This window comes from Oncorhynchus gorbuscha, linkage group LG26 (genome assembly GCF_021184085.1).
Source record: "Oncorhynchus gorbuscha isolate QuinsamMale2020 ecotype Even-year linkage group LG26, OgorEven_v1.0, whole genome shotgun sequence".
NCBI lineage: Eukaryota > Metazoa > Chordata > Actinopteri > Salmoniformes > Salmonidae > Oncorhynchus > Oncorhynchus gorbuscha.
Window position 1 is genome coordinate 2,786,451 of NC_060198.1, and position 26,913 is coordinate 2,813,363.

The 26,913-nt window shown below is 44.0% G+C and overlaps 1 protein-coding gene and 1 non-coding gene across 2 annotated transcripts in view; both read left to right on the forward strand.

Moving 5' to 3' along the window:
- The window catches only part of rbm20 (RNA binding motif protein 20), an 85,838-nt gene that overhangs the window by 49,167 nt on the left and 9,758 nt on the right, over positions 1 to 26,913 (forward strand). The window contains exons 2-10 of the mRNA XM_046331966.1: positions 1,824 to 2,061; positions 2,305 to 3,231; positions 5,093 to 5,154; positions 7,828 to 7,940; positions 8,815 to 8,906; positions 22,586 to 22,732; positions 25,900 to 26,031; positions 26,193 to 26,272; positions 26,445 to 26,913. Coding sequence (XP_046187922.1) covers positions 1,824 to 2,061; positions 2,305 to 3,231; positions 5,093 to 5,154; positions 7,828 to 7,940; positions 8,815 to 8,906; positions 22,586 to 22,732; positions 25,900 to 26,031; positions 26,193 to 26,272; positions 26,445 to 26,913 — 2,260 coding nt within the window. The remainder of the gene's footprint in view (positions 1 to 1,823; positions 2,062 to 2,304; positions 3,232 to 5,092; positions 5,155 to 7,827; positions 7,941 to 8,814; positions 8,907 to 22,585; positions 22,733 to 25,899; positions 26,032 to 26,192; positions 26,273 to 26,444) is intronic.
- Positions 24,012 to 24,145, forward strand: LOC124016574. Its single transcript, XR_006835385.1, has one exon. It is a non-coding gene; the product is annotated as a small nucleolar RNA SNORA18 (small nucleolar RNA).

The window sequence follows — 26,913 nt, forward strand, 5'->3', positions numbered from 1 at the left end:
AATATGCTGCAAAGTATTTGAAGTTATTCAATCTTTTTGCTTCCTTGCTTCCTTTATAAACCTGTATTTATAAATCACCTCTCATATTGTCCTGTGCTCTAGCACAAGTCACTGTGCTTATCCACCTATACAGTGACAATCACAGTCTTTATCCGTTTACTGGGTGACATGACATAAACAGCTTCATCTGATCTGGGCAGCTAGGCCTATAGTCTGGTCTGTTCTGACTGAGACAGAGGGTATCATTGTGACATTACTGGCACTTCAATCTCAGCTAACAGAAGGACAACGAGGGGCAACCGGGGCAGTTGTTGTTTGTGTGGTTTAACAGCGTGCAGGCCGTAAAGCAGGACTGTTAAAGATGGCTACGTATACTACTACAGCGTGTGGTGGTGTTGCCAGGATGAAAAGACAGACAGGCAATTAAAAGGGCAGCTGCTGTGGGGTCCTAAAGTCTTAGCCTCAGTACAAGCTAGTATGTCATTTAACACGAAGCTCTGGTGCCACGGTGCAAACAAAGTATGATGATGTTATACAGTAGCATGTACCATGTAAGACCAAAGTCATAGTGATATGATATACACAGTAATACTGTATGAGTATGTCAATACGAGGTCATCTTGTGACTGCTAAGTCAAAGCGGTTAATTGTCCAAGTTTGAATTAAGTCACAGAGGGACATGTGTACTATCAGAAGTGTGTAATACAGTATGCTAATATCAAGATGTCTCTACAAAATGTAAGTTGCAGGTGCACTATAACTGTGTATGATGTTAGACTATTTTGTGAAATAAAGAGTAGCCTAATACTATGGAAAAAATATTCTTTGAATAATCTATGGAATAGTGATGGCATACGATCGTTTAAATGTGATCGGTTGTGAAAATGGTTAAATGTCATTAACAAAATCCACTCCGTGGTCTATAATATAACTGATGTCTAATTTAGTGACAGCACTGACGTGATGACTTTATGGTGTGGAAACGTCCCTCTTCGTAAGACCATATGACAACTCTACAAGCCAGTAGCACCACAAACCAAGAGGTGCTAATCCTCACAAAGATTCAGTTGCTTCTCAATGTTCCGAACGAAACCACAAGGATCTAAATATCTACATTAAGTCTCTTGTCCATATTTCACAATTTGAACCCAGCAGACGCTAACCCTGTGAAGAAGCTGTGTTGTTACGTTTCACAAACAAAATGTCCCTTATGTGGCGCTATAGACCTTCATGTGTGTGAGAAAACAACATGGCTGCTGTATCCATCAATGTCTAAAACAACTTTCTCTTGGGACCTTGCCCACCCCTAATCCAATTGGTCTCTCGCCTTCTAGTTCTAGAGTGTTGGATCAGGGCTGATGGTTGGTCGGGTTGGACTGTGTCAAGTCATGGGGTTCTATATATGATTTGATTGATAGTGCAAGATACTAAATTTAGCCAGCATGTGAGCACATTCATCAGAACACGAAAGGACAGGGCCCAGTCAAAAGCGTTTGCATCTGGGAAGGGTCTGGGGTTGTGTGTCGGTATGTGGGTATGTGGATAAGTGTTCATGTCTACAGCTGGTTGCAAAACTTTGTTGTCTCGTTTAACCATTCGCTTGGTGCGAAACAAGCTGCTACTGCTACTGGTTCCTTTATAATGCAATGATCTATGATCCTGATACGAATTGTAGTTCCTCCACAGAAGCTAAATGTTAAGGCTACATAATGTATTTATTTATTCGTTTTAAACAGTGGGACCTGAATCTCTGATTAAAAGCTGTGTTTTATAGCTACGGTTGTTTACATTTTCTCATCCATCTTTTCCCTGTTTGTTTCTAGCACCAGCGTGTCCGACGGCAATGATAACAAGCCCCAGCCAGTGGGTGGTGTCCAGGGCCAGCTGAGTGGTGGGGGTGGGACCCACCAGAACCACCAGAACACACAGCTCCTCTTGACACCCGCCAGTATCCAGCTAGCCCAGCTCCAGGCCCAGCTCACCTTCCACCGCCTTAAACTGGCCCAGAGTGCTGTGGGGGGCAACGCAAACTCAGCAAACGCAGCCAGCATCCTCAATCAGGTCTGTTACAGAATTGATTGGTTTGCCTGTATTTTCTTTTGGTACTTTGGAATGCAAGCTTTTATTTTCTCAATTTGACTTTTATTTCCTCAATCAGGTCTGTAACAGGGTTGGTTATATCTGGGAATTTTATTCTGAGATGCAAACTCTTATTTTCACACACTTTTCAAGTGTTTCAAGTGTTCACACCTTTTGTCTGTTTTCGAGACTAATGTTTTTGAATCTATCTTCTCCCTCAATCAGGTCCTTGCCAATGTGGCCATGTCCCAGCCCCTCTTCAACCAGCTCCGCGCCTCGGCCATGGTCAGTAATCCCCAAGCAATTGGTGGTGGTTTCCACTCCAGTGCCCTAGCCTTCCAACTGCCTCCACCACCGCCGCCACCGCCGCCACCGCCGCCACCCCCCAACTCTGCCCTGGGGACTTTAGTAGGGGCCGGATTCAACCAGAATCATGGTAATCTGAGGCTGAACCATTACGGAGGTGGGGGTGTTTCTGGGAACCAACAGCAGCAGCAACAGGCCAACCAGCATGGTGGATCAGACTACGGCAAGAAAGCTGGCTCAACATACCCTTCAGATATGGATAGGCGTCTCCAGTATGGCTTCACAGGGGGGACGTCGGTGGCGTTGAGTGAACCCGGAGAGGGACAAGGACAGTACGTGCCAATCATGACTCAGGCAAAGAGTACAAACCAAGGCTTTCAGATTGACTTCTATGGTCAGAGTCAACAACAACAGGCTGGGTTCAGTGTTGGGAATCAAAACTATCAGAACAAGAACCCTTTTAATGAGCAGCAGTGGAAAAGCCCAGGTAACATGAGCCACGCGGGAAAAGGGTTGGACATGGTTTCCAATACTGCCACAGTATGGAGGGGGACTGGGCAGCCAGTCCGTGCCAGAGAGGATCTGTACAATCCAGAGGAGCCGACCTCTGACCCCAAGTTCAATTCCGGCGGTGGGGAAATTACTTCCTCGTTCGGAGAAGGCATGGGTGTCACCAAGGGGTTTGTGGGATACCACAAGCAGCCCCTGCAGGAGGGAGAGGAGACCCTGTCTACAGGTGGTTCCGTACAACTCCAACCTCACCAGCTGAATGACTTCCACGCCGTGACGCCATCCCACCTGCCCCACCAGTGCACCATCTGTGAGAAGAAGGTCTATAACCTCAAGGTGGGTGGAGCTCACTGGACGGGGATTATATCATTTCCGGTGGACAGTATGTCACTTCCTGTGGAGAAATATGTAACTTCCTGTAAATTCTAGACTAGAGAAATACTTAATTACATTGAACAGGCTTGGTGACACTCCTATTAGAATGTATTGCTCTTTGAAACTGAGATGCAGGCATAGATGATGTGGGATAACATATGGTTTTATTCTAGTGAACATATATCATCAATGCGTTTAGATTGTCATGTACTGTAGTGTGTTAACCATAGAGATCCTATTAACTTACTAGAGGGGCTATGACATAAACCCTCAAAGTTCCAGAATGGAGTGAAAATTGCAGCCATATTGGTCAGGGAGAAATCCAAACCAGTCTGATTGGAATGAATGGCAGCAGAGGCATAATCCTGATTTTAATTATGCAGGAAAATAAAAGTAAGGCGTGTGATATATCAGAAATTGTGTAATAGAATTATTGTCAACCTAAAATATTGTCATATAATTATATATACAGTTTATACAGGTTTTATACCAATTTTCTGTATAAATGGCCTCTAAAATCAGGAATCAAGGTAAGACCCAGGCGCAGACTGTCGAGGTAACAATGTTTATTGCCGCAACAGTGGCAGGAAAAGACAGGTCAAGGCAGGCAGGGATCGAAGATCCAGGGTAAGGCCAAGATACAGGATGGCAGGCGGACTCAGGGTCAGGGATAGGCAGAGAGGTCACTTGGGCGGGTACAGGGTCAGGACAAGCAAAGATCAAAAACTAGGAGGACAAGGAAAGAGAGGCTGGGAAACGATAGGAGCTGACAGGAAAACGCTGGTGAGCTTGAACGAACAAGACGAACTGGCAACAAACAGACATAGAACACAGGTATAAATACACAGGACATAATTGGGAAGAGGGGCGACACCTGGAGGAGGTGGAGACAGGCATGAGGACAGGTGAAACAGATCAGGGCGTGACAAAAATATATGTAAACAGACCATTAATGTCTCTATTTTAGTTTTCTTGGAATGCTGTGAGTGGGATTATATGATAGAATCAGTACTTGTTGCATTTACAACTTGTCTAAGTCCTATCATCAACTGATTTCAGCCAGTGTCTGGCTGTGGGTTCACTGCATTGTTTGAAAGGAATGTTGGCATATTGGCAGTTCATTTGAATAATTATTGGAATCATTCCTCTAAAACTGTCTGGCTAGCTAGCTGACAAACACAGTGCAGATAAATTCTTCAAATTCATTATTTCACACAATATCTTATCACAACACTGTCAAACCATGGTTTGCTTCCTGACCAAAATGGCTGACCTTTATCCCATCATAAGAAGGTTCATGTAGATTCTATGGTGTAAATATTGAACTCAATCCCTTTAGCATCTTGCTCTTTCTAATGTTAAGCTCTGTAATAGATCCTTTGCTCAACAACTACTAGTTCATTAGTGTGTGTGAACTGAACTGTAAATGGCCTGGTCCTTGAACAGGGGTGTGAGGAACAGTTTAGTTTTACTGTGGTGTGCAGGTTGTAACATCATTACCAGAGCCAACTACAGTTAGCCTGGTCCCAGATCTGTTTGTGTGGTCTAGCCAACTCCTTTGGGTCTCATATATCCCATTGACAAGTTGGCTCTACAGCACAAACAGATCTGAGACCAGGCTAACTGTCGCTGCTCCAGAAGCAGTTGCTCTCTGCTCCATGTCGTTGCCCCTTTAATTATAATCCAGCCACCCATGACCAGGGCCAGACACACAGGGGGGGAATGTCGCTGTGCTCAAAGGGGGTGCACTGAGGTAGAGGATAGCGTTCAGCGAGTCAGGGTCTATCTATCTGACTGGGTTTGGTTGGATGTGTGTTTTCAGGACTGGGACCAGCACGTGAAAGGTAAACTACACCTGCAGAACCGCTTGCTGTACTCTGAAGGGTGAGTTATAGGGATGAGTTATAGGGAGGTCAAATAGATTAGACAGCACGTTGATATGCTTCTGTGTGATCTAGAAACGTCTTTCTGCTTCCTGTCTAGGAATAGGGAGTGACTGACAACAAATGACTCATGTGTGACGTGCTCCACTCATACCGTGGGTTGTGAAGTACAGTATTTGAGGGTGCCTTTCAGTTAGATACAGTATAGGCTAAAAGTATTTCTTAAATGTGTTCTGTTTTGATCTTGTTTTGCCATTTTGTGTAATGTGTGCTCCACTGTGGGTTTGAGAAGTATGTTCAGTCAGATATAAGGAAAAACTCTTTACAATAGGGTACCATTCATATAGAGTTTAAAGGGTTTATAACTACATTAATGGTTATTTAATCATTTGTAAATGCATTATAAATCATGAATAACATAATTAGAAACGCTTTAGAAAGTGTACCTTATTGCAAAGTATTATCAAATATGTTTCCTAAATGTAGTACATTTTTGTGTTGCGTAGCAGTTGAGTTGCATGTGCTTCACTGAAAGTTTGTTCTCAGGGTACTTTTCAGTCAGATATAGGCTACAAAATTGTAATAACTTTAATGATTAAGCCATTATACCTGTTTATACATGCTTTCTAAGTTACTTAATGTATTAGTTTGTGTCCTTATGTTGTACGTTTAATCGTCTTACTCTTGTGACCATTAAGTCATGTCTTCACCTGATTCTGATCTCCTCCGTTATTCCCAAAGTAAATATCCCCGGACAGCCGAGGCATTAGATTTTTACACTTGTGATCCATATACAGCCTTAATGGCTTTTGAATATGAGACTTGAGGTCTCCAGTCGCAAGATATAGCAACAGCCAGGCATGGACAGTCGAGGGGAGGGTCGTCAGTCTGTCAGAAATCTAAAACTAGTCTTCGGTAGCGTCCCTGCAGAAGGGGCATAATGCCCAAAACATTGGTGTAATTAATACCCATTAAATCATTGGGATATACTGTATAAAGTGTGCAACATTCTTTATTTAATTTTCTTTCATACGTTTACTTTTCCGTTAGTCAGCCAGATAGACTAGCCAGGGAGGACAGAGCAGTGCAGGTAGTCAGATCACTCAATCAGTTAGTCAGCCAGATAGACTAGCCAGGGAGGACAGAGCACTGCAGGTAGTCAGATCACTCAATCAGTTAGTCAGCCAGATAGACTAGCCAGGGAGGACAGAGCAGTGCAGGTAGACAGATCACTCAATCAGTTAGTCAGCCAGACTAGCCAGGGAGGACAGAGTGCAGGTAGTCAGATCACTCAATCAGTTAGTCAGCCAGATAGTCTAGCCAGGGAGGACAGAGCAGTGCAGGTAGTCAGATCACTCAATCAGTTAGTCAGCCAGATAGACTAGCCAGGGAGGACAGAGCACTGCAGGTAGTCAGATCACTCAATCAGTTAGTCAGCCAGATAGACTAGCCAGGGAGGACAGAGCAGTGCAGGTAGACAGATCACTCAATCAGTTAGTCAGCCAGATAGACTAGCCAGGGAGGACAGAGCAGTGCAGGTAGACAGATCACTCAATCAGTTAGTCAGCCAGATAGACTAGCCAGGGAGGACAGAGCACTGCAGGTAGTCAGATCACTCAATCAGTTAGTCAGCCAGATAGACTAGCCAGGGAGGACAGAGCACTGCAGGTAGTCAGATCACTCAATCAGTTAGTCAGCCAGATAGACTAGCCAGGGAGGACAGAGCACTGCAGGTAGTCAGATCACTCAATCAGTTAGTCAGCCAGATAGACTAGCCAGGGAGGACAGAGCACTGCAGGTAGTCAGATCACTCAATCAGTTAGTCAGCCAGATAGACTAGCCAGGGAGGACAGAGCACTGCAGGTAGACAGATCACTCAATCAGTTAGTCAGCCAGATAGACTAGCCAGGGAGGACAGAGCACTGCAGGTAGTCAGATCACTCAATCAGTTAGTCAGCCAGATAGACTAGCCAGGGAGGACAGAGCACTGCAGGTAGTCAGATCACTCAATCAGTTAGTCAGCCAGATAGACTAGCCAGGGAGGACAGAGCACTGCAGGTAGACAGATCACTCAATCAGTTAGTCAGCCAGATAGACTAGCCAGGGAGGGAGAGCACTGCAGGTTAGTCAGATAGACTAGCCAGGGAGGACAGAGTGCAGCCAGATCACTCAATCAGTTAGTCAGCCAGATAGACAGGGAGGACAGAGCACTGCAGGTAGACAGATCACTCAATCAGTTAGTCAGCCAGATAGACTAGCCAGGGAGGACAGAGCACTGCAGGTAGTCAGATCAAATCAAATCAAATCAAAATCAAATCAAATGTATTTATATAGCCCTTCGTACATCAGCTGATATCTCAAAGTGCTGTACAGAAACCCAGCCTAAAACCCCAAACAGCAAACAATGCAGGTCAGATCACTCAATCAGTTATTCAGCCAGATAGACTAGCCAGGGAGGACAGAGCAGTGCAGGTAGACAGATCACTCAATCAGTTAGTCAGCCAGATAGACTAGCCAGGGAGGACAGAGCAGTGCAGGTAGACAGATCACTCAATCAGTTAGTCAGCCAGATAGACTCGCCAGGGAGGACAGAGGAGTGCAGGTAGACAGATCACTCAATCAGTTAGTCAGGAAACTAAACCAAGCCTCTCGTGGTGTCCGGTTCTGTCCACAGTGCTACAATCAGAGCCGGAGCCGTCTACTACGGTCCCGCCGGGTCGTCTGAAGGATGCCTAAACAACGGCGGAGTGAATAACTCCATGGCTTACTCTTCCACCGCCAATCAAGGTAGGTTGGAGTGTGTGTCTGTGTCTCAAAGACTTCGGGTTGGAGGTTGAAGTGTTGTGGTGTTTTTAAGAGGGGAAATATGTGATATGTGGTAGATATGCGGTAGATGGGGGTGGAACTGCTGCTATTTTTAGACTGCATGGTGCATGGCATGGGTCTCATTTTGGATTTTTCGATCTAGGGTAGGGCAGATCGGGCTAACTTGATCGTGCATGTGTTGATATCATCTCAATATAGTACTTATAAAACACAAATAAAACTTGTAATATCGATGTAAATTACTATTACTAATTGTGCAACTTGTATTTTTACACTATTTGTCTGGGGTTTATAGTTTTTTTCAGTAAAGATTACAGTATTTTGAGAGTACAACTTATTTTTGGGCTCCCGAGTGTCGCAGCGGTCTAAGGCACTGCATCTCAGTGCAAGAGGCGTCCCTACAGTCCCTGGTTCGATTCCAGGCTGTATCACATCCGGCCATGATTGGGAGTCCCATAGGACGGCGCACAATTGGCCCAGCGTCGTCCGGGTTTGGCTGGGGTAGGCCGTCATTGTAAATAAGAATGTGTTCTTAACTGGCTTGCCTCGTTAAATAAAGATTAAATAAAATAATAATAATAATAAAATGATAGAAATGTGGAGCCAATATTTACACATTTTTAAGGTGAGCTTGTGAAGTAGACTGGTCCTTTAATTTCAAGAACAGCCATGATACAAACATAACAAGCTAAACTAGGATAGCATGACAACATTTTAACATAGGTCATTGTGATTCTCTGGTTTCTTCACAGTCAAGAATTAACACAACATAAACTTCCCTCGATCCCATGTGTTTCATGGTCCTGTCGTTCCTGTTTCCTCCACATTTCTCCAGATGTATCATCCGGAGCTAACCTACCAGCTGGAGTAATGAGAACCTATCCCATGTCAGGGGCTGGATTTACCCAACTCCCACCTGGGTCAAAGGTCAGACAAATGTTTTGGCTTTCGCTTATCAAGATTAGGGGATATGTGCTCCTGCTGTGTGTGGATGTAAATTCGTGCAGGCTAAATACGACAGATTGTACAGGTTGGGTTACTTAAACTGGTAAAAGGTCAGATAAACGTTTGGCTTTCTCTGTAAATGCCCTACTGAATGAGATATAAGGACTGTAGTTTAGGGTAACGCTTTACAATAACTTTCATTAATAAGCATGATTAAACCATTTAAAGGTCAATGTTTTGGATTTTGTATATCAAGATTAGTGAATACATGCTTTTGTGAAATACATATAGTACATTTGGGCTGAAGGACAGATTGATTTTATGGTAACACTTTATAATGACTTTATAATATAAAATATGACTTTAATTTAACTAGTCAACATGCATCAACTATTTATATGTAGTAAATACACTCTCAATAAATTAGTAGTAATAGTGCATTTATAAACATGTATAAGCATTGCAAATTCTAAGCATTATATGCATTACAATCATTTATAAAACACTACAAAGCATTTAGTATGGCTTTTTAATTAAAGTTACGGAGTGGCTGCAGGTCCATGTTTTCTGGAACCCTCTTCCCGACAGCTAAAGGTCTGATGCTTCTTCACATGTGTGGGATTCTCTACTTTGCGCACAGCAGAGACGGAAGAGGAAGAGAGACATCCCACTCCCTCGTTTCTTCTGTTTCAATGGAAGTCTGTTTCAATGGAAGTCAATGAACTAAGTAGACCAGACCCATGCTATCACAGCTTAAGTAGACCAGACCCATGCTATCACAGCTTAAGTAGACCAGACCCATGCTATCACAGCTTAAGTAGACCAGACCCATGCTATCACAGCTTAAGTAGACCAGACCCATGCTATCACAGCTTAAGTAGACCAGACCCATGCTATCACAGCTTAAGTAGACCAGACCCATGCTATCACAGCTTAAGTAGACCAGACCCATGCTATCACAGCTTAAGTAGACCAGACCCATGCTATCACAGCTTAAGTAGACCAGACCCATGCTATCACAGCTTAAGTAGACCAGACCCATGCTATCACAGCTTAAGTAGACAGGAACCGACCATTTTTTTCAATGGTAAATGGCCTGAGTGAAGTATTTTACTTTAACCACCATCTTTGGCGCACAGTCTCTGCTCGTAAAGTTATTAATATAATTGAATGTGTCTATCCCGGCTTGCCTCTGTGCCTAGAGAGAGCATGGCAGAGGAAGGGCTCAACACGGGGGCCCAACATGGGGGCACATATTAGGCTATGTATTTGTGCCAAGGTGTATTTGTCATGTTGTATGTCAGTTTCTCCAGTCAGTTCTACTTATTTGATGTATTTTTAAATACAGTATATTTTTTATTTCAAGAACTAAAGAGCCATTTTGACTGAGATGTGCACTCGTTTTAGTTTGACCACTGGCTTCCCTCCACATCTCTCTGGTTTTGAGCGTACACACTTCAACTGTGTTTCAGCTATTAGGATATCTAAGCTGTGGTGGCGGATGGGGTTGTGTGTTGTGTCAGTGGATAATAACGGACCAGAGAAAGGCCTCGTTGACAGCTGTGGATCCGGAGAGAAGCTTTTGTCTTTGCTAGACAACTTAACTCCATTTAAAGTGATATCTCCGGCAAACTATGTAATTAAATGCCTGGCTTGAAAACACGTGTGTGAAATGAACAGATTTAAGCTCTCTCTCTAGTGATAAAATGGGTCTAATGGACTTTATCACAACCATATGTGAGGAGTCTACAGTGCAAAGTGGAAAAAAAAGACATTGGCTGTGGCGAGATGGATTTTCATAATCACGGTTCATTTTTGTTGCTTTTTATACTATTTGTTGATGTTGTGTGTTGATTTGATTTCTGACTGATATATCCGACTACAAACTATGTAATTAAATGCCTGGCTTTTAAACACAGATTTCAGCTTTCTCTTTAGTGATGAAAGGGGTCTAACTGATTAAATCGCAACCGTATGCGAAGCTGTAGTTACACAGCTACAAAACCCCCGTAGGCTTTGGCCAGATAATAACGGTTTATACATGTAACTGTTGAATTGTTTGGTATTCATTCACTTGGAGTACGAATAGATCTTTTTACGTGTGTTATTTCATTTACTGTCAAGCGGTGAGTGTAGCTGGTGCCTGGAAGGCAGGCGCAGGAGAGCAGAGATGAGTGGACAAAGCACTTTACTTAGGCAACCATTTGCACAGAACGCAACCGCGTCACAAAACAAAACCCGGTGCAAACCAGCCGGAAGCGTGGCAGCCTTGACAATAAACAATTACACACACAGACATGGGGGGGACAGAGGGTTAAATACACGACAAGTAATGAGGGAAATGTAAACGAGGTGTGTGGGAAAACAAGACAAAACAAATGGAAAATGAAAGGTGGATGGGCGATAGCTAGAAGACCGGTGACGTCGACCGCCGGACAAGGAGAGGAACCGACTTCAGTGGAAGTCGTGACATTTTCAGTATAGCTTTTTTTAAATGATAGATTCATCCTTTTTCACCAATGATCCATTCTATTTTATTCTGTTATATTATATTATTTGTGCCATGTGGTATATGTAAGAAACAGTTGTTACACCCCGTTACACCATATGACAGGTCAGCTTGGCTTGGAGGTGCCACGTGGCCAAGACACCCTCTCCATCAGGAGAGGTGGTGAGGAGAGGGGTGACGTGTGTGCCTGCATCCGTATGTGTGTGTGTCTGTGCGCATCTGTGTGTGTGTGTGTGTCTGGCAGCATACTTTTCGATGTGAGGTCTTACTTGGGTTTACTTGAGGTGTAGAGTATCCCCATGATGGCTTGTCGGCCTATTTCAGCGTGACATTTATAGGTGGCCATTTTATCTGTGCAATTAATTGAGGAACCTTTTGAGCTATTTCTTGTCCGAGGTGAAGTATTTTTAAGTCGTTGAATTGAGGATTTGACTGAGTGATAGCCATCTATAGCGAGAAAATATGGAGCTCAAGTCCCATCATGTTTTTTTATGTTGCGTGTCTGCTTTATCCCTATTTTGACTTGGAATAGGCCTCCGTCCCATTCCACTATGAACATGTTCACATTTCTTCCTTGGAACAACACACTGATGCCTATTGCATTGCACCAACAAACATATGTCTTCATTGTCAACTGTTGTTAGGCAACACTTTTTATCATTGTCAACTGTTGTTAGGCAACACCTTTTATCATTGTCAACTGTTGTTAGGCAACCCCTTTTATCATTGTCAACTGTTGTTAGGCAACACCTTTTATCATTGTCAATTGTTGTTAGGTAACACCTTTTATCATTGTCAACTGTTGTTAGGCAACACCATTTATCATTGTCAACTGTTGTTAGGCAACCCCTTTTATCATTGTCAACTGTTGTTAGGCAACCCCTTTTATCATTGTCAACTGTTGTTAGGTAACACCTTTTATCATTGTCATCTGTTGTTAGGCAACACCATTTATCATTGTCAACTGTTGTTAGGCAACCCCTTTTATCATTGTCAACTGTTGTTAGGCAACACCTTTTATCATTGTCAATTGTTGTTAGGCAACACCTTTTATCATTGTCAACTGTTGTTAGGCAACACCTTTTATCATTGCCAATTGTTGTTAGGCAACACCTTTTATCATTGTCGATTGTTGTTAGGCAACACCTTTTATCATTGTCAACTGTTGTTAGGCAACACCTTTCTCATTGTCAACTGTTGTTAGGCAACACTTTTTATCATTGTCAACTGTTGTTAGGCAACACCTTTTATCATTGTCAACTGTTGTTAGGCAACACCTTTTATCATTGTCAACTGTTGTTAGGCAACACCTTTTATCATTGTCAACTGTTGTTTGGCAACACCTTTTATCATTGTCAACTGTTGTTAGGCAACACCTTTAATTGGAGATTTAAAAGCATTTGATGTGAATTGTGGAACTCCTACAAAAAACTAGCCTGGTTCCCAACCTGTCTGCTCGGTCTTACCAAGTTGGCAAGTCAAACAGATGTGGGACCAGGCTAGAAAGTCTTCCACAGAAACCTATGTATCTGTTTGACACCCTTTGATTTACGAGGCCTTTATTCATGTCAGTGGTGTGCTAATGTTAGCCCTGTAAACACTACACCTGTCCCTACCAACAACCCAACAGATGGAGGTTGTGTTGTTCCCAGCAAAATACAAGCCTTGCAGGGTAGCCTATAGAAAAATGACTTTGGTGGTCTGTTAAAAAACATTTAATAGTCAACAGACACTCTATCAGCTAAACTGTCAACTAGTCTATGGTATGGTTTGAGACTTTTGTGATTTTGTAGCAGCACACTTGAATATCAAGTTCCAAATGATTCTAACATAATGATTTGTATTCATAGCCTAGGCCTTTGCAAATTATTTTTCTCAAACTCAAAGTACCTGATACAAGCACTGCTGATATCTTCATTTATCTTTAGTAGTAGTATTGATATGCAGAGTCCAATTAAATATAGGGCTTAACTACAATGCATTATACATGAAAACAATATGCAAAAGTGTATTTAATTTAAAGGCCAAATGAAATAACTGAAACAGAATCGAGACCTCAAGCACACACACAGATCCACAGGAGGGCTTGGCGGTGCAGAGAGGTTGAGTTTTAAACCAAGGGGACTCCACGGCGATCCAAGGCGTGACCGGGCCCTCTGTTTTAGGAACGCCGGGAGAAACTGAACGATGTGGTCAGCACCCTGGTCGTACAACGACAAGGATCTAACGTTCATCCAACGGTGGATAAACTAACAGGAATGTCTCTCGAGGGGAACAGCACGCTGTTAGTCATAACGTTTAGGCAACAGTCACTTTACACAGTTCAAAATTAAACGCTGAGAGTGTAAAGTGTATAGTTCAAAATTAAACATTGAGAGTGTAAAGTGTATAGTTCAAAATTAAACGTTGAGAATGTAAAGTGTATAGTTCAAAATTAAACGTTGAGAATGTAAAGTGTATAGTTCAAAATTAAACATTGAGAGTGTAAAGTGTATAGTTCAAAATTAAACGTTGAGAATGTAAAGTGTATAGTTCAAAATTAAACATTGAGAGTGTAAGGTGTATAGTTCAAAATTAAACATTGAGAATGTAAAGTGTATAGTTCAAAATTAAACATTGAGAATGTAAAGTGTATCGTTCAAAATTAAATGTTTGGTTGAGAGTATAAAGTGTAGAGTTCAAAATTAAAGGTTTGGTTGAGAGTGTAAAGTGTAGAGTTCAAAATTAAAGGTTTGGTTGAGAGTGTAAAGTGTAGAGTTCAAAATTAAAGGTTTGGTTGAGAGTGTAAAGTGGTCCATTAAATCGCAGTCAGGGTCTGGTAAGCATCATTTAAAAGCTTGGTCTATTGCAAACATGACTAACCAAGTTATAAAATAGGATCTTACAGTGTAAGGCTTTCACAAGGCAATTCAGAGAAGCAGATCGTACATTTGGTGCGCATTCAGATGTGTCTGAGCATTCAGATGTGTCTGAGCATTCAGATGTGTCTGAGCATTCAGATGTGTCTGAGCATTCAGATGTGTCTGAGCATTCAGATGTGTCTGAGCATTCAGATGTGTCTGAGCATTCAGATGTGTCTGAGCATTCAGATGTGTCTGAGCATTCAGATGTGTCTGAGCATTCAGATGTGTGGTCCTCACATTGTCTTCACAATACAACAAACACAGGCTCATTCTGATTGTCAGGGTATAACACCATGTATCAACAAACACAGGCTCATTCTGATCAGGACAACCCAGGGTATAACACCATGTCATCGTGTACAACAAACACAGGCTCATTCTGATCAGGACAACCCAGGGTATAACACCATGTCATCTTGTACAACAAACACAGACTCATTCTGATCAGGACAACCCAGGGTATAACACCATGTCATCTTGTACAACAAACACAGACTCATTCTGATCAGGACAACCCAGGGTATAACACCATGTCATCGTGTACAACAAACACAGGCTCATTCTGATCAGGACAACCCAGGGTATAACACCATGTCATCTTGTACAACAAACACAGGCTCATTCTGATCAGGACAACCCAGGGTATAACACCATGTCATCGTGTACAACAAACACAGGCTCATTCTGATCAGGACAACCCAGGGTATAACACCATGTCATCTTGTACAACAAACACAGGCTCATTCTGATCAGGACAACCCAGGGTATAACACCATGTCATCGTGTAACTGGATATCAAACATGATATGGACATGTGAGGTGCACATCTGGACTGACAGGTGTTTGGCTTGTATGACATCGAAGCGGTATTTATAATAATCCTCATCGTCTCATCTTTCAAAATACATAGAGTCCCGCTAATTTACAGAATTGACCTCACTCAGACAACCAAACATTTGCTCAAAGTTGCCCAATTAGTGCGGGGGGGGGCAACTTCTTGTTGCTCGCGGTGCTCATGTTCAGAATGGTTGTCAGTCAAAACCCAGAGCTGTGAAGCACAAACTCAGAGCTGTGAAGCACAAACCCAGAGCTGTGAAGCACAAACCCAGAGCTGTGAAGCACAAAGCCTGAGCTCTGATGTCGTGTATAGCATGTTACTGTACAGCCACTGATCTCCAATTTAAGAGTCTATTAGTGTCCAAATCTGCTACTTTTAACCCGTATATGGGTATGGGTTGTAAAGTGCTGTGGGTTTTGTATGTTGTCTACTGAACTACTGCTGAGACTGCTGAGAGTGAAAGTGGAAATTTGCAAGCATGTTTGATTGACTCTTGGTAGCAGTATCAAAACATTCACTGGTGCACAAAAACATCTCTCTCTCTCGATCTCTCTTTTTTTCCATCTGTCTTTCTTGTAATTGATTGCAAAGTCAATATCAATTGATCACTGACATCAAAGACCATCACATGTAAACCGTTGAATAAACATCACAATGTCATATCATTCCAGTCACACTTTTCAAATGTGGTTTACAAGCCGCAGTGACATTTGCCAGGCCGTTCCGGTAACTTAACTAACTGCCTCGTTTATTTCAATTGTAACTTCACTTCATTTCCTGATGAATAGGTCACCAGACCACAGTTCAGATACTATTTGAAATCTTTCAAATACTAACAGTTTGCTCTAGTCTGCCTTGAGTGCCAGATGGGCGGGGATTGCACTTTTACAACTATTCTATTGGTTCCATCGCGCTCGGTGAAGCTCAAGTAAGCCCAGATAAAGTATTACAAACAGTATTTGAACCCAGATCTGAAGGTCAGATAGTGTGTGATTTGTAATACAATCTTCCAACAGAAAAGCAGCTCCCTGTACCCCAGTAAACCCAATCATCTTACGAGATGTATAAATCATCTGCAGTTGTCAGCCTCCACACACTAATCAACAGCAACATTCCAGTCCATCCACAGCAGTTGTAGATCAGCTAAATGAGTCATATACACACTAACAATGTCCCATGTCAACGTAAGGACCAGTGGTTCCTTTTGGTCTGCAATACACTACAATACATAGATTTATAGTAAAGAAATTGTCTTTAACCACTGATACAATGTCAGGCTTTTTTTTTGTTTCACCATTCTAACTAGTTCAAATTGAAGCAAGGGGTAATGTCATTGCTGCTGTAGGTAGCCTAGTGGTTAGAGCGCTGGGCCAGTAACCCGAAAGGTTGCTAGATCAAATCCCCGAGCTGACAAGGTAAAAAATCTGTCTTTCTGCAACCTGAACAAGACAGTTAACCCACTGTTCCCAGGCCGTCATTGAAAATAAGAATGTGTTCTTATCTGACTTGCCTCGTTAAAAAAAAAAAATCCTAGAGCTGTGTTTAAGAAGCGCTGACATCTTTCCACCGCCCAAGAACATTTACACTGTATGACCCTCAAGTCAGGGCTCAGGCTGTATGAAGAGGTCTAGCCCTTAACCAGTGATACAAGGTCAGACATTCATCCTCCTAATGGTTTATGACTAGGGTAATCTGATCCAAGATCTGTGATTTAGAAGCGTCAACATCTTCCCCAAGCCCAGAAACAGACACTGTTTGACCCTCAATTTATGGATCCAAAGGATGTAAAAGCATGAACAAGTGTCCAGATCGCTGGACCACATATTTACAAGGCAAACACTCTGACTGATACAAACCCGACGACCGGCCGGGCCGGTGGCAAGACTCTTCTTCCCTCTTTCACCTCAAGGATATTAACAGCCTGTTGCTGTCTATTTTTGTAGCTGTTTACTGACTGGGCTGCGGTGACCTTTTGTGTGTGTGTGTGTGTGTGTGTGTGTGTGTGTGTGTGTGTGTGTGTGTGTGTGTGTGTGTGTGTGTGTGTGTGTGTGTGTGTGTGTGTGTGTGTGTGTGTGTGTGTGTGTGTGTGTGTGTGTGTGTGTGTGTGTGTGTGTGTGTGTGTGTGTGTGTGTGTGTGCGTGTGTGTGCGCTAGCTAGATAGCTTAGCTTAGTGGTAGTTGGCACAGAGCCGCTAATAGAATTATCACTCTCGCATCTGAAACCGTTAAAATCAGGTGGCAGGCCAGGGGCAGTTAAACGACAGTTATTTAACCCTGTAGGCAATCAGGGCTTTGAATAGATTAACATTGGGGATAGCGGATTAGTCTAGGGTATAGCAGCACAGTAGCAATGTTCTTCACATAAACTACCTACTAATCTTGGGGTGTAGCATTTTGCTTCTAATCTTAGGTTTTATGGGATGAGCAGCACAGTAGCAATGCTCTTTTCAGAAACTGTATACTAATCTTTGGTTGTAACATGTTGGTTCTAATCTTGGGGTGTAACATTCTTGGTTCTAATATTGGTGTGTAACATCTTGGTTCTAATGTTGGGGTGTACCATCTTGGTTCTAATGTTGGGGTGTAACATTTTTGGTTCTAATATTGGTGTGTAACATCTTGGTTCTAATGTTGGGGTGTACCATCTTGGTTGTAATTTTGTGGTGTAACATCTTGGTTGTAATTTTGTGGTGTAACATCTTGGTTCTAATCTTGGGGTGCACCATTTTGGTTCTAATCTTGGGGTGTAACATCTTGGTTCTAATCTTGGGTTGAGGGGAGGATTATAGGGTAGCAGCATAGTAGCAATGTTCTTTTGGCACAACTTTCCCCAACTCATCACATCTACTAGTATAGTATAGTTTTCTGTCTACTATCAAATGTAGCAGTGTTCCGTATAGGAAATAGGTAATGACACAGATACGCTAGTAAGAGTTCCCCCATTTTAGCCTGTGACCTGGGGTGTATAGGGACCATCAAGCACAATGCACGTTTGATTTTCTTAACAAGACAATCAAGTTAGTTTACAGAAGATCGATGGGCATTACTCAAACTCGCATCAGGGACGGGGGGACGGGGGGGACGGGGGGGGCGTGGCAGCGAAAGGAAACTTTAAAAACAGAGCAACATCAGTACTTCAATATCCCCGTCCCCCTGTCCTCTCTACCACTTGTAAAACATCTGTTGGTGCTAGATTTCCTCTGTACAAGTTCCTTATAACAACAACACCATCGCTGGCCCTGGCTACTGTTACTGACTCAGGCCCAGACCCAGGAGAATCAGATCCCAGACTGTCCCACATGTGTGCCTGTCTGTCAGGCAGGCTGGGCGGCCCGTCCCTGGGGTAGAATCATGGTTCTCTGGGTAGTATCATGATTAAGGACAGTTTAGGCCCGTCAGGCTTGGGTTGCAAAACTACCGGTAATTTACAAAAGTTAACAGAACTTAATCTGTGGCAATCTATGGTAACTTTGGTAATTTATACTTTAATAACTATTTCTTAAAGTAGTCATTTTTTATATATGTATCCATAGTGTCCAGTTTCAAGAGAAAGCAGCCTAATTCATGAAAAAAGCTTCTAATCAACAATGGCATTATTTTCTATTAACTCTACAACTCTTCCAACTATTGACTTTTTTCACAACTGCCACTAGTTTGGCGCCAAAACATTTACGACAAAGACATATTGGCTTCGTAAAATAAACAACTGTGTGTGAAAATAAAGGATACTTCATGTTGAAACGCTCATATTTAACACCAATGGTGTTCACTAAGTTGATGGTTTATATTTAGCATGTTGTACAGCTTTGTCATTCTATTTCTCTGTTTTAAAATCATCTTATTTTATTAATTCATATATTTGACATGCGATAACGCCACACAAAAAAGACCACTATAAAATCCCGTAAATGCCTTGAAAGTTACCAAAATTCAGGTCGTGTACTGGTAAACTTAGAAAGTTACCACTAATATACCCTCCCTTTGCAACCCTAGTCAGGCTACAGTGTTGTTCTTACATGTAAAGGGAATCTTTTCGTAAGAAATCCAGCACTCCCTGACATTTTACAGAAGGCAGAGAGGACAACGGGTAGAGGTAAGAGGGGGACTGTCTGTCAGGCTAGCTGGGCAGCCCGTCTCTGGGGTAATGTCATGGTTAAGGACAGATCAGGTCTGTCAGGCTAGCTGGGCAGCCCGTCTCTGGGGTAATGTCATGGTTAAGGACAGATCAGGTCTGTCAGGCTAGCTGGGCAGCCCGTCTCTGGGGTAATGTCATGGTTAAGGACAGATCAGGTCTGTCAGGCTAGCTGGGCAGCCCGTCTAGCTGGGCAGCCCGTCTCTGGGGTAACGTCATGGTTAAGGACAGATCAGGTCTGTCAGGCTAGCTGGGCAGCCCGTCTCTGGGGTAACGTCATGGTTAAGGACAGATCAGGTCTGTGGGCAGGCTAAGCTGGTTAAGGACAGATCAGGTCTGTCAGGGCAGCCCGTCTCTGGGGTAACGTCATGGTTAAGGACAGATCAGGTCTGTCAGGCTAGCTGGGCAGCCCGTCTCTGGGGTAACGTCATGGTTAAGGACAGATCAGGTCTGTCAGGCTAGCTGGGCAGCCCGTCTCTGGGGTAACGTCATGGTTAAGGACAGATCAGGTCTGTCAGGCTAGCTGGGCAGCCCGTCTCTGGGGTAACGCATGGTTAAGGACAGATCAGGTCTGTCAGGCTAGCTGGGCAGCCCGTCTCTGGGGTAACGTCATGGTTAAGGACAGATCAGGTCTGTCAGGCTAGCTGGGCAGCCCGTCTCTAACGCATGGTTAAGGACAGATCAGGTCTGTCAGGCTAGCTGGGCAGCCCGTCTCTGGGGTAACGTCATGGTTAAGGACAGATCAGGCTAGCTGGGCAGCCCGTCTCTGGGGTAACGTCATGGTTAAGGACAGATCAGGTCAGGCTAGCTGGGCAGCCCGTCTCTGGGGTAACGTCATGGTTAAGGACTGGGTCAGGCTAGCTGGGCAGCCCGTCTCTGGGGTAACGTCATGGTTAAGGACAGATCAGGTCTGTCAGGCTAGCTGGGCAGCCCGTCTCTGGGGTAATGTCATCATGGGTCATAGCTGGGCAGGTCTCTGGGGTAAGGACAGATCAGGTCTGTCAGGCTAGCTGGGCAGCCCGTCTCTGGGGTAATGTCATGGTTAAGGACAGATCAGGTCTGTCAGGCTAGCTGGGCAGCCCGTCTCTGGGGTAACGTCATGGTTAAGGACAGATCAGGTCTGTCAGGCTAGCTGGGCAGTCTCTGGGGTAACAGATCAGCCCGTCTCTGGGGTAACGTCATGGTTAAGGACAGATCATGGTCTGTCAGGCTAGCTGGGCAGCCCGTCTCTGGGGTAACGTCATGGTTAAGGACAGATCAGGTCTGTCAGGCTAGCTGGGCAGCCCGTCTCTGGGGTAACGTCATGGTTAAGGACAGAGATCAGGTCTGTCAGGCTAGCTGATAGGCAGCCCGTCTCTGGGGTAATGTCATGGTTAAGGACAGATCAGGTCTGTCAGGCTAGCTGATAGGCAGCCCGTCTCTGGGGTAATGTCATGGTAAAGGACAGATCAGGTCTGTCAGGCTAGCTGGGCAGCCCGTCTCTGGGACAGATCAAGGCTAGCTGGGCATAACGTCATGGTTAAGGACAGATCAGGTCTGTCAGGCTAGCTGGGCAGCCCGTCTCTGGGGTAATGTCATGGTTAAGGACAGATCAGGTCTGTCAGGCTAGCTGGGCAGCCCGTCTCTGGGGTAACGTCATGGTTAAGGACAGATCAGGTCTGTCAGGCTAGCCCATGGTTAAGGACAGTCTCTGGGGTAACGTCATGGTTAAGGACAGATCAGGGTCACAGCTGGGCAGCCCGTCTCTGGGGTAAGGTTAAGGACAGATCAGGTCTGATAGGCTAGCTGGGCAGCCCGTCTCTGGGGTAATGTCATGGTTAAGGACAGATCAGGTCTGATCAGGCTAGCTGGGCAGCCCGTCTCTGGGGTAACGTCATGGTTAAGGACAGATCAGGTCTGATAGGCTGCAGTGTTGTTCTTCTTATAAGTCTGATCTGAAGAAATCCAGCACTAACTGACATATTGTACAGTAGAGAGGGCAGAGGTTAGGGGAGAACAAGGAGAGACTTATGACCGTCCTGGGTAATGTCATGGTCACCCAAACCCCCGGCTGCCAGGGACTGTCTGTCAGTACTGTTTTATGTGACACATAAACACATTTTGCTTTGAAGTGATCTGAAGGTGAAAGTTAGGGTTAGGAACGATCCCGGGTTGGCCTGGAATTTCCAAATACCTATCAAGTCAAATTGTATTTGTCCGATTCTTTGTAAACAACAGGTGTAGTCTAACAGCGAAATACTTAGTCACGGGTCCTCTTCCAGCAATGCAGAATTAAAGATGAATTAAAGATTCCATAAAAAAGAAAGATATGTTGAACGTCTTCCCGTAAGTGAACATGAAATGTCTGAGTAGTGTACAGTTTCATATGCTACTGTATATCCAGTGCTGTATCGACTGAACAACACAGTGGTTGATATATTCCATAGGTTTACCCATGATGCTGATTCCCATTACATCTGGTGTCGTAGCTATTAGGGAACAGTGTTGACACCCTCTTCATTCACTTACTTTGTTGGCCATTAGTCAGTCAGCCGAGAGGCCAATGGTTTTTACCTCAGAGCTGAGTGCTGCCCCTGGGTGTAAGTCACACCACTCTAAGAGGGAAAGAGAGGGGGGAAGCAGGGAGGAGGTGGGGGGAGAGGAGCAGCGGGGGTTGCTATACTTGGCAATCCAGAGGGATTAGTGACAAAGATGACTGGGATGTCTGGGTCTTTGTGTGTGTGTGTGCTATGTATGTCTGTACCTGGTCAGCTGACATGTTCCCAAATCCAAGCGAGAAAGCTCTCATTATCATTGTCACGCTGTCACGGCGACTGTGTCGCTTCACCAGGGATCTATTTATAGCAGAGCCACTGAGGTGGAGGGATACGCTCTAAGAGTGGAGGGATACATCACATTCTGCAGCTGAGTGTGAGTGATAATATTGAAGTGCTTTGACATTAGAGAGGAAATAGTTCCCCACAGTCTAGTCCAGGTCTACAGTCTGTGGCTGAAGTAGGGTCAAATATTTTCATTGACCTTAAAAGTCTTCCAAAAAGAGGGAAGAAGACAGCAGCAGCCTAGAATGGACTGCATTTCTGTATGATCATTTCTCAGATAAGCGGACATGTTTTTTCATATTTGTAATTTTAGATAAGAGCATACCTGTAATTTATTATTTTAATCAGACTTTTACTAGTGTAAATAATACATGAAGTACAGTGAAATATTACACGAATCGTATGATGTTTTAACAGTAATAAACATACTGATGCATTTTTCTTATTTCTCTTTATTTTAGGTATTTCCACCCAGGAAATCAATCACAGGACGGGTGGTCCACATCTGCAACCTCCCCGAGGGCAGCTGCACAGAGAATGATGTCATCAACCTGGGACTGCCCTTCGGGAAAGTCACCAACTACATCCTCATGCGCTCTACCCACCAGGTACAGTACAATGTTATTCTCTTAAAACATGAGTGTAACTCCAAACACAACCACACAACTCCAAACACAACCACACAACTCCAAACACAACCACACAACTCCAAACACAACCACACAACTCCAAACAAAGTACACAACTCCAAACACAACCACACAACTCCAAACACAAGTACACAACTCCAAACACAAGTACACAACTCCAAACACAACCACACAACTCCAAACACAAGTACACAACTCCAAACACAAGCACACAACTCCAAACACAAGTACACAACTCCAAACACAAGTCCACAACTCCAAACACAAGTACACAACTCCAAACACAACCACACAACTCCAAACACAAGTACACAACTCCAAACACAAGCACACAACTCCAAACACAAGTACACAACTCCAAACACAACCACACAACTCCAAACACAAGTACACAACTCCAAACACAACCACACAACTCCAAACACAAGTACACAACTCCAAACACAACCACACAACTCCAAACACAAGTACACAACTCCAAACACAACCACACAACTCCAAACACAAGCACACAACTCCAAACACAAGTACACAACTCCAAACACAACCACACAACTCCAAACACAAGTACACAACTCCAAACACAAGCACACAACTCCAAACACAAGTACACAACTCCAAACACAAGTCCAAACACAAGCACACAACTCCAAACATAAGTACACAACTCCAAACACAACCACACAACTCCAAACACAAGTACACAACTCCAAACATAAGTACACAACTCCAAACAAACAAACAAGTACACAACTCCAAACACAAGTCCAAACACACAACTCCAAACACAACCACACAACTCCAAACACAAGTACACAACTCCAAACACAAGCACACAACTCCAAACACAAGTCCACAACTCCAAACATAAGTACACAACTCCAAACACAAGTACACAACTACACAACTCCAAACACAACACAACCAAACACAAGCACACAACTCCAAACAGTAAGTCCAAACACAACAACCAAACACAAGCACACAACTCCAAAACACAACTCCAAACACAAACTCCAAACACAAGTACACAACTCCAAACACAAGCACACAACTCCAAACACAAGTACACAACTCCAAACACAAGCACACAACTCCAAACACAAGTACACAACTCCAAAGACAACCACACAACTCCAAACACAAGTACACAACTCCAGTCCTCCAGTCCCAGAGTGGCCAAAAAGTGAGCTTGTTTTTGGTCTTACCTGATGATTATTAAAAGATGAATTTAACGACTGAGGCCTATCCCGACAGACTCCTCACAGTGAGCCCTGGTCGTTGGAAATGCCTCAAAGAACAAACCTGTGGTTTCGCTTTACCCTCACAGCTACTGCCATTAGCCCTGTGGGATATCACTGCAGAACAAATAATGTAATGTATCTAATGTATACAGCTCCACTAGGGAGTCAAGTCACACTTCAATGAACAAATAACTGCCATGGAGAAACGGAAACCAAAGGATGTGTGCCCCTTTGCAAATGTCTTGAAATAACCCTCGGTCGCTATGGACCAGATACACAATTTTCCCCCTCACAAATGTCTATTGCTCTACTGTGGAGTCTAGTCACAATATTAGTCACATGTATTTGTTGGGAGAAAAGGTTCAATGCCCTTGACAACTGGAGCAGTTCTCTAATGTCTTTAAATACCCCTGTGTTGCTATGGACCAGTACCCCTGTGTTGCTATGGACCAGTACCCCTGTGTTGCTATGGACCAGTACCCCTGTGTTGCTATGGACCAGTACACCTGTGTTGCTATGGACCAGTACCCCTGTGTTGCTATGGACCAATACCCCTGTGTTGCTATAGACCAATACCCATGTGTTGCTATGGACCAGTACCCCTGTGTTGCTATGGACCAGTACCCCTGTGTTGCTATGGACCAATACCCCTGTGTTGCTATAGACCAATACCCCTGTGTTGCTATAGACCAGTACCCCTGTGTTGCTATACCCCTGTGTTGCTATAGACCAATACCCCTGTGTTGCTATAGACCAGTACCCCTGTGTTGCTATGGACCAATACCCCTGTGTTGCTATAGACCAATACCCCTGTGTTGCTATAGACCAGTACCCCTGTGTTGCTATAGACCAATACCCCTGTGTTGCTATGGACCAATACCCCTGTGTTGCTATGGAGCAGTACCCCTGTGTTGCTATAGACCAATACCCCTGTGTTGCTATGGACCAATACCCCTGTGTTGCTATAGACCAATACCCCTGTGTTGCTATAGACCAGTACCCCTGTGTTGCTATAGACCAATACCCCTGTGTTGCTATAGACCAATACCCCTGTGTTGCTATAGACCAGTACCCCTGTGTTGCTATAGACCAATACCCCTGTGTTGCTATAGACCAGTACCCCTGTGTTGCTATAGACCAGTACCCCTGTGTTGCTATGGACCAATACCCCTGTGTTCCAATAGACCAGATGAATTGTTTCCACTTCATATTATCTTGTAATATGATAAGATGCCTTTTCCTACAGTTTCATGGACCATTTTCTATTGTAATGTGATAATGATGTCTTTTTTTCCCTACGGTCCATCCAACCATTTTATCACAGAACATGATGTCTCACTCAGTCTCTAGAATTTCATTTATCAGACACTGTATTAAAATGACTCGTTAATGTCACCCACATCACAGTCAAGGGGCTCGACTACACTAAAATCATGGGTGTTGGTTACCCAGAAATGTATCTGAGCAGATTGTAACTGTCTTTTTGATTTATGATGCCCATGAAATATGACACCTAGCTGGGATATAGAAGATTTGCTCGCACCTTGTTTGACATATGTTATTGCAAAAATGTTATTTGAAAAAAAGGACGTTAAACTGTCACAAACAGATGTCTAACATTGGTGTCTTTCTCTCACTCCACTCAACTGCCGTTGTGCCCTTGAGCAAGGCACTTAAGCCCTAAAATCTGCATGGGGTGTGTCATCCTGCACTGTGAATACCCTGTGTTTGCATGCCTTTAGAAGGGCTTGAGGTAAAATGTAAGACACATTTTCTTGGACTCTAAGGGAAAATGTAAGACACATTTTCTTGGACTCTAAGGGAAAATGGATCAATAAAGTTTTCTTCCTCCTCCTCCTCCTCTTCCTCTTCACCCCACAGGCGTTTGTGGAGATGGCGTACATTGAGGCGGCCCAGGCTATGGTTCAATACTACCAGCTGACTCCAGCCACGATCAACGATCAGAAACTACTGATCAGGATGTCCAAGAGATACAAGGAGCTTCAGCTCAAGGTGAGTTGTATTGGGTTGACAATGTGGTGTTGAATGAGTTGTATTGGGTTGACAATGTGGTGTTGAAATGGTTATTACAGTTTTTATTGAGCTCACACCAACTGTGTACTGAATCTACAGTACAGTATCATGTTGTGGTGTGAAACGCTCTGTTCATACAGAAACCAGGGAAAGACGTTGATTCAATCATCCAGGATATCAACTCTCTGAGGGAAAGGGACGAGATGCAGGAGACTGATCAGTAAGGCGACTTGTTTCATTCTTTCCTTGTACATTTTCTTAGCGGCAATCTTTTGTTGTAATATGTGATTGTCTATGTACGATCGATCTACAAAATGACAAATAATGGATGAAATGATCCAACACTACTTCCTGACTACAAACTGCATGTTACTGATATTATTTCCTCCCAGCTACATGCCAGAGAGAGCGCGGTCCCGTAGTCCCATCAGCCGCTCTCTGAGCCCTCGCTCCCACAGCCCCAGCTTTACCTCCTGTAGTTCAGCCCACAGCCCGCAGGGGGCACCCTGCCGAGGAGGCCCGGAACGGGGCTCCTGGACCGCCAAACACATGAGAAAGGGGGACGAGGACAGAGAACGAGAGAGGGACGAGGTGCCATGGAGGAACGGAGGTACAGTGGATGACGACAGGCTGAACGGGAGGATGCAGGATCGACGGAACAAGCCGTACCTGAAACACTCCGAGCGGATCAGTCCCAGATCAGCGGACCAAAGAGGAGGAGGAAGAGGGGAGGGGATGAGGGGGGGAGACTGGTACCCCCACCCGCGGTGTAGCCCTCAGGGGATGCCCCCCTTCCCTTCGTACAGGAACACGGATGAGGACTCCTACAAAACACAGCATGTGTATAGGCCAGAGAAGCCC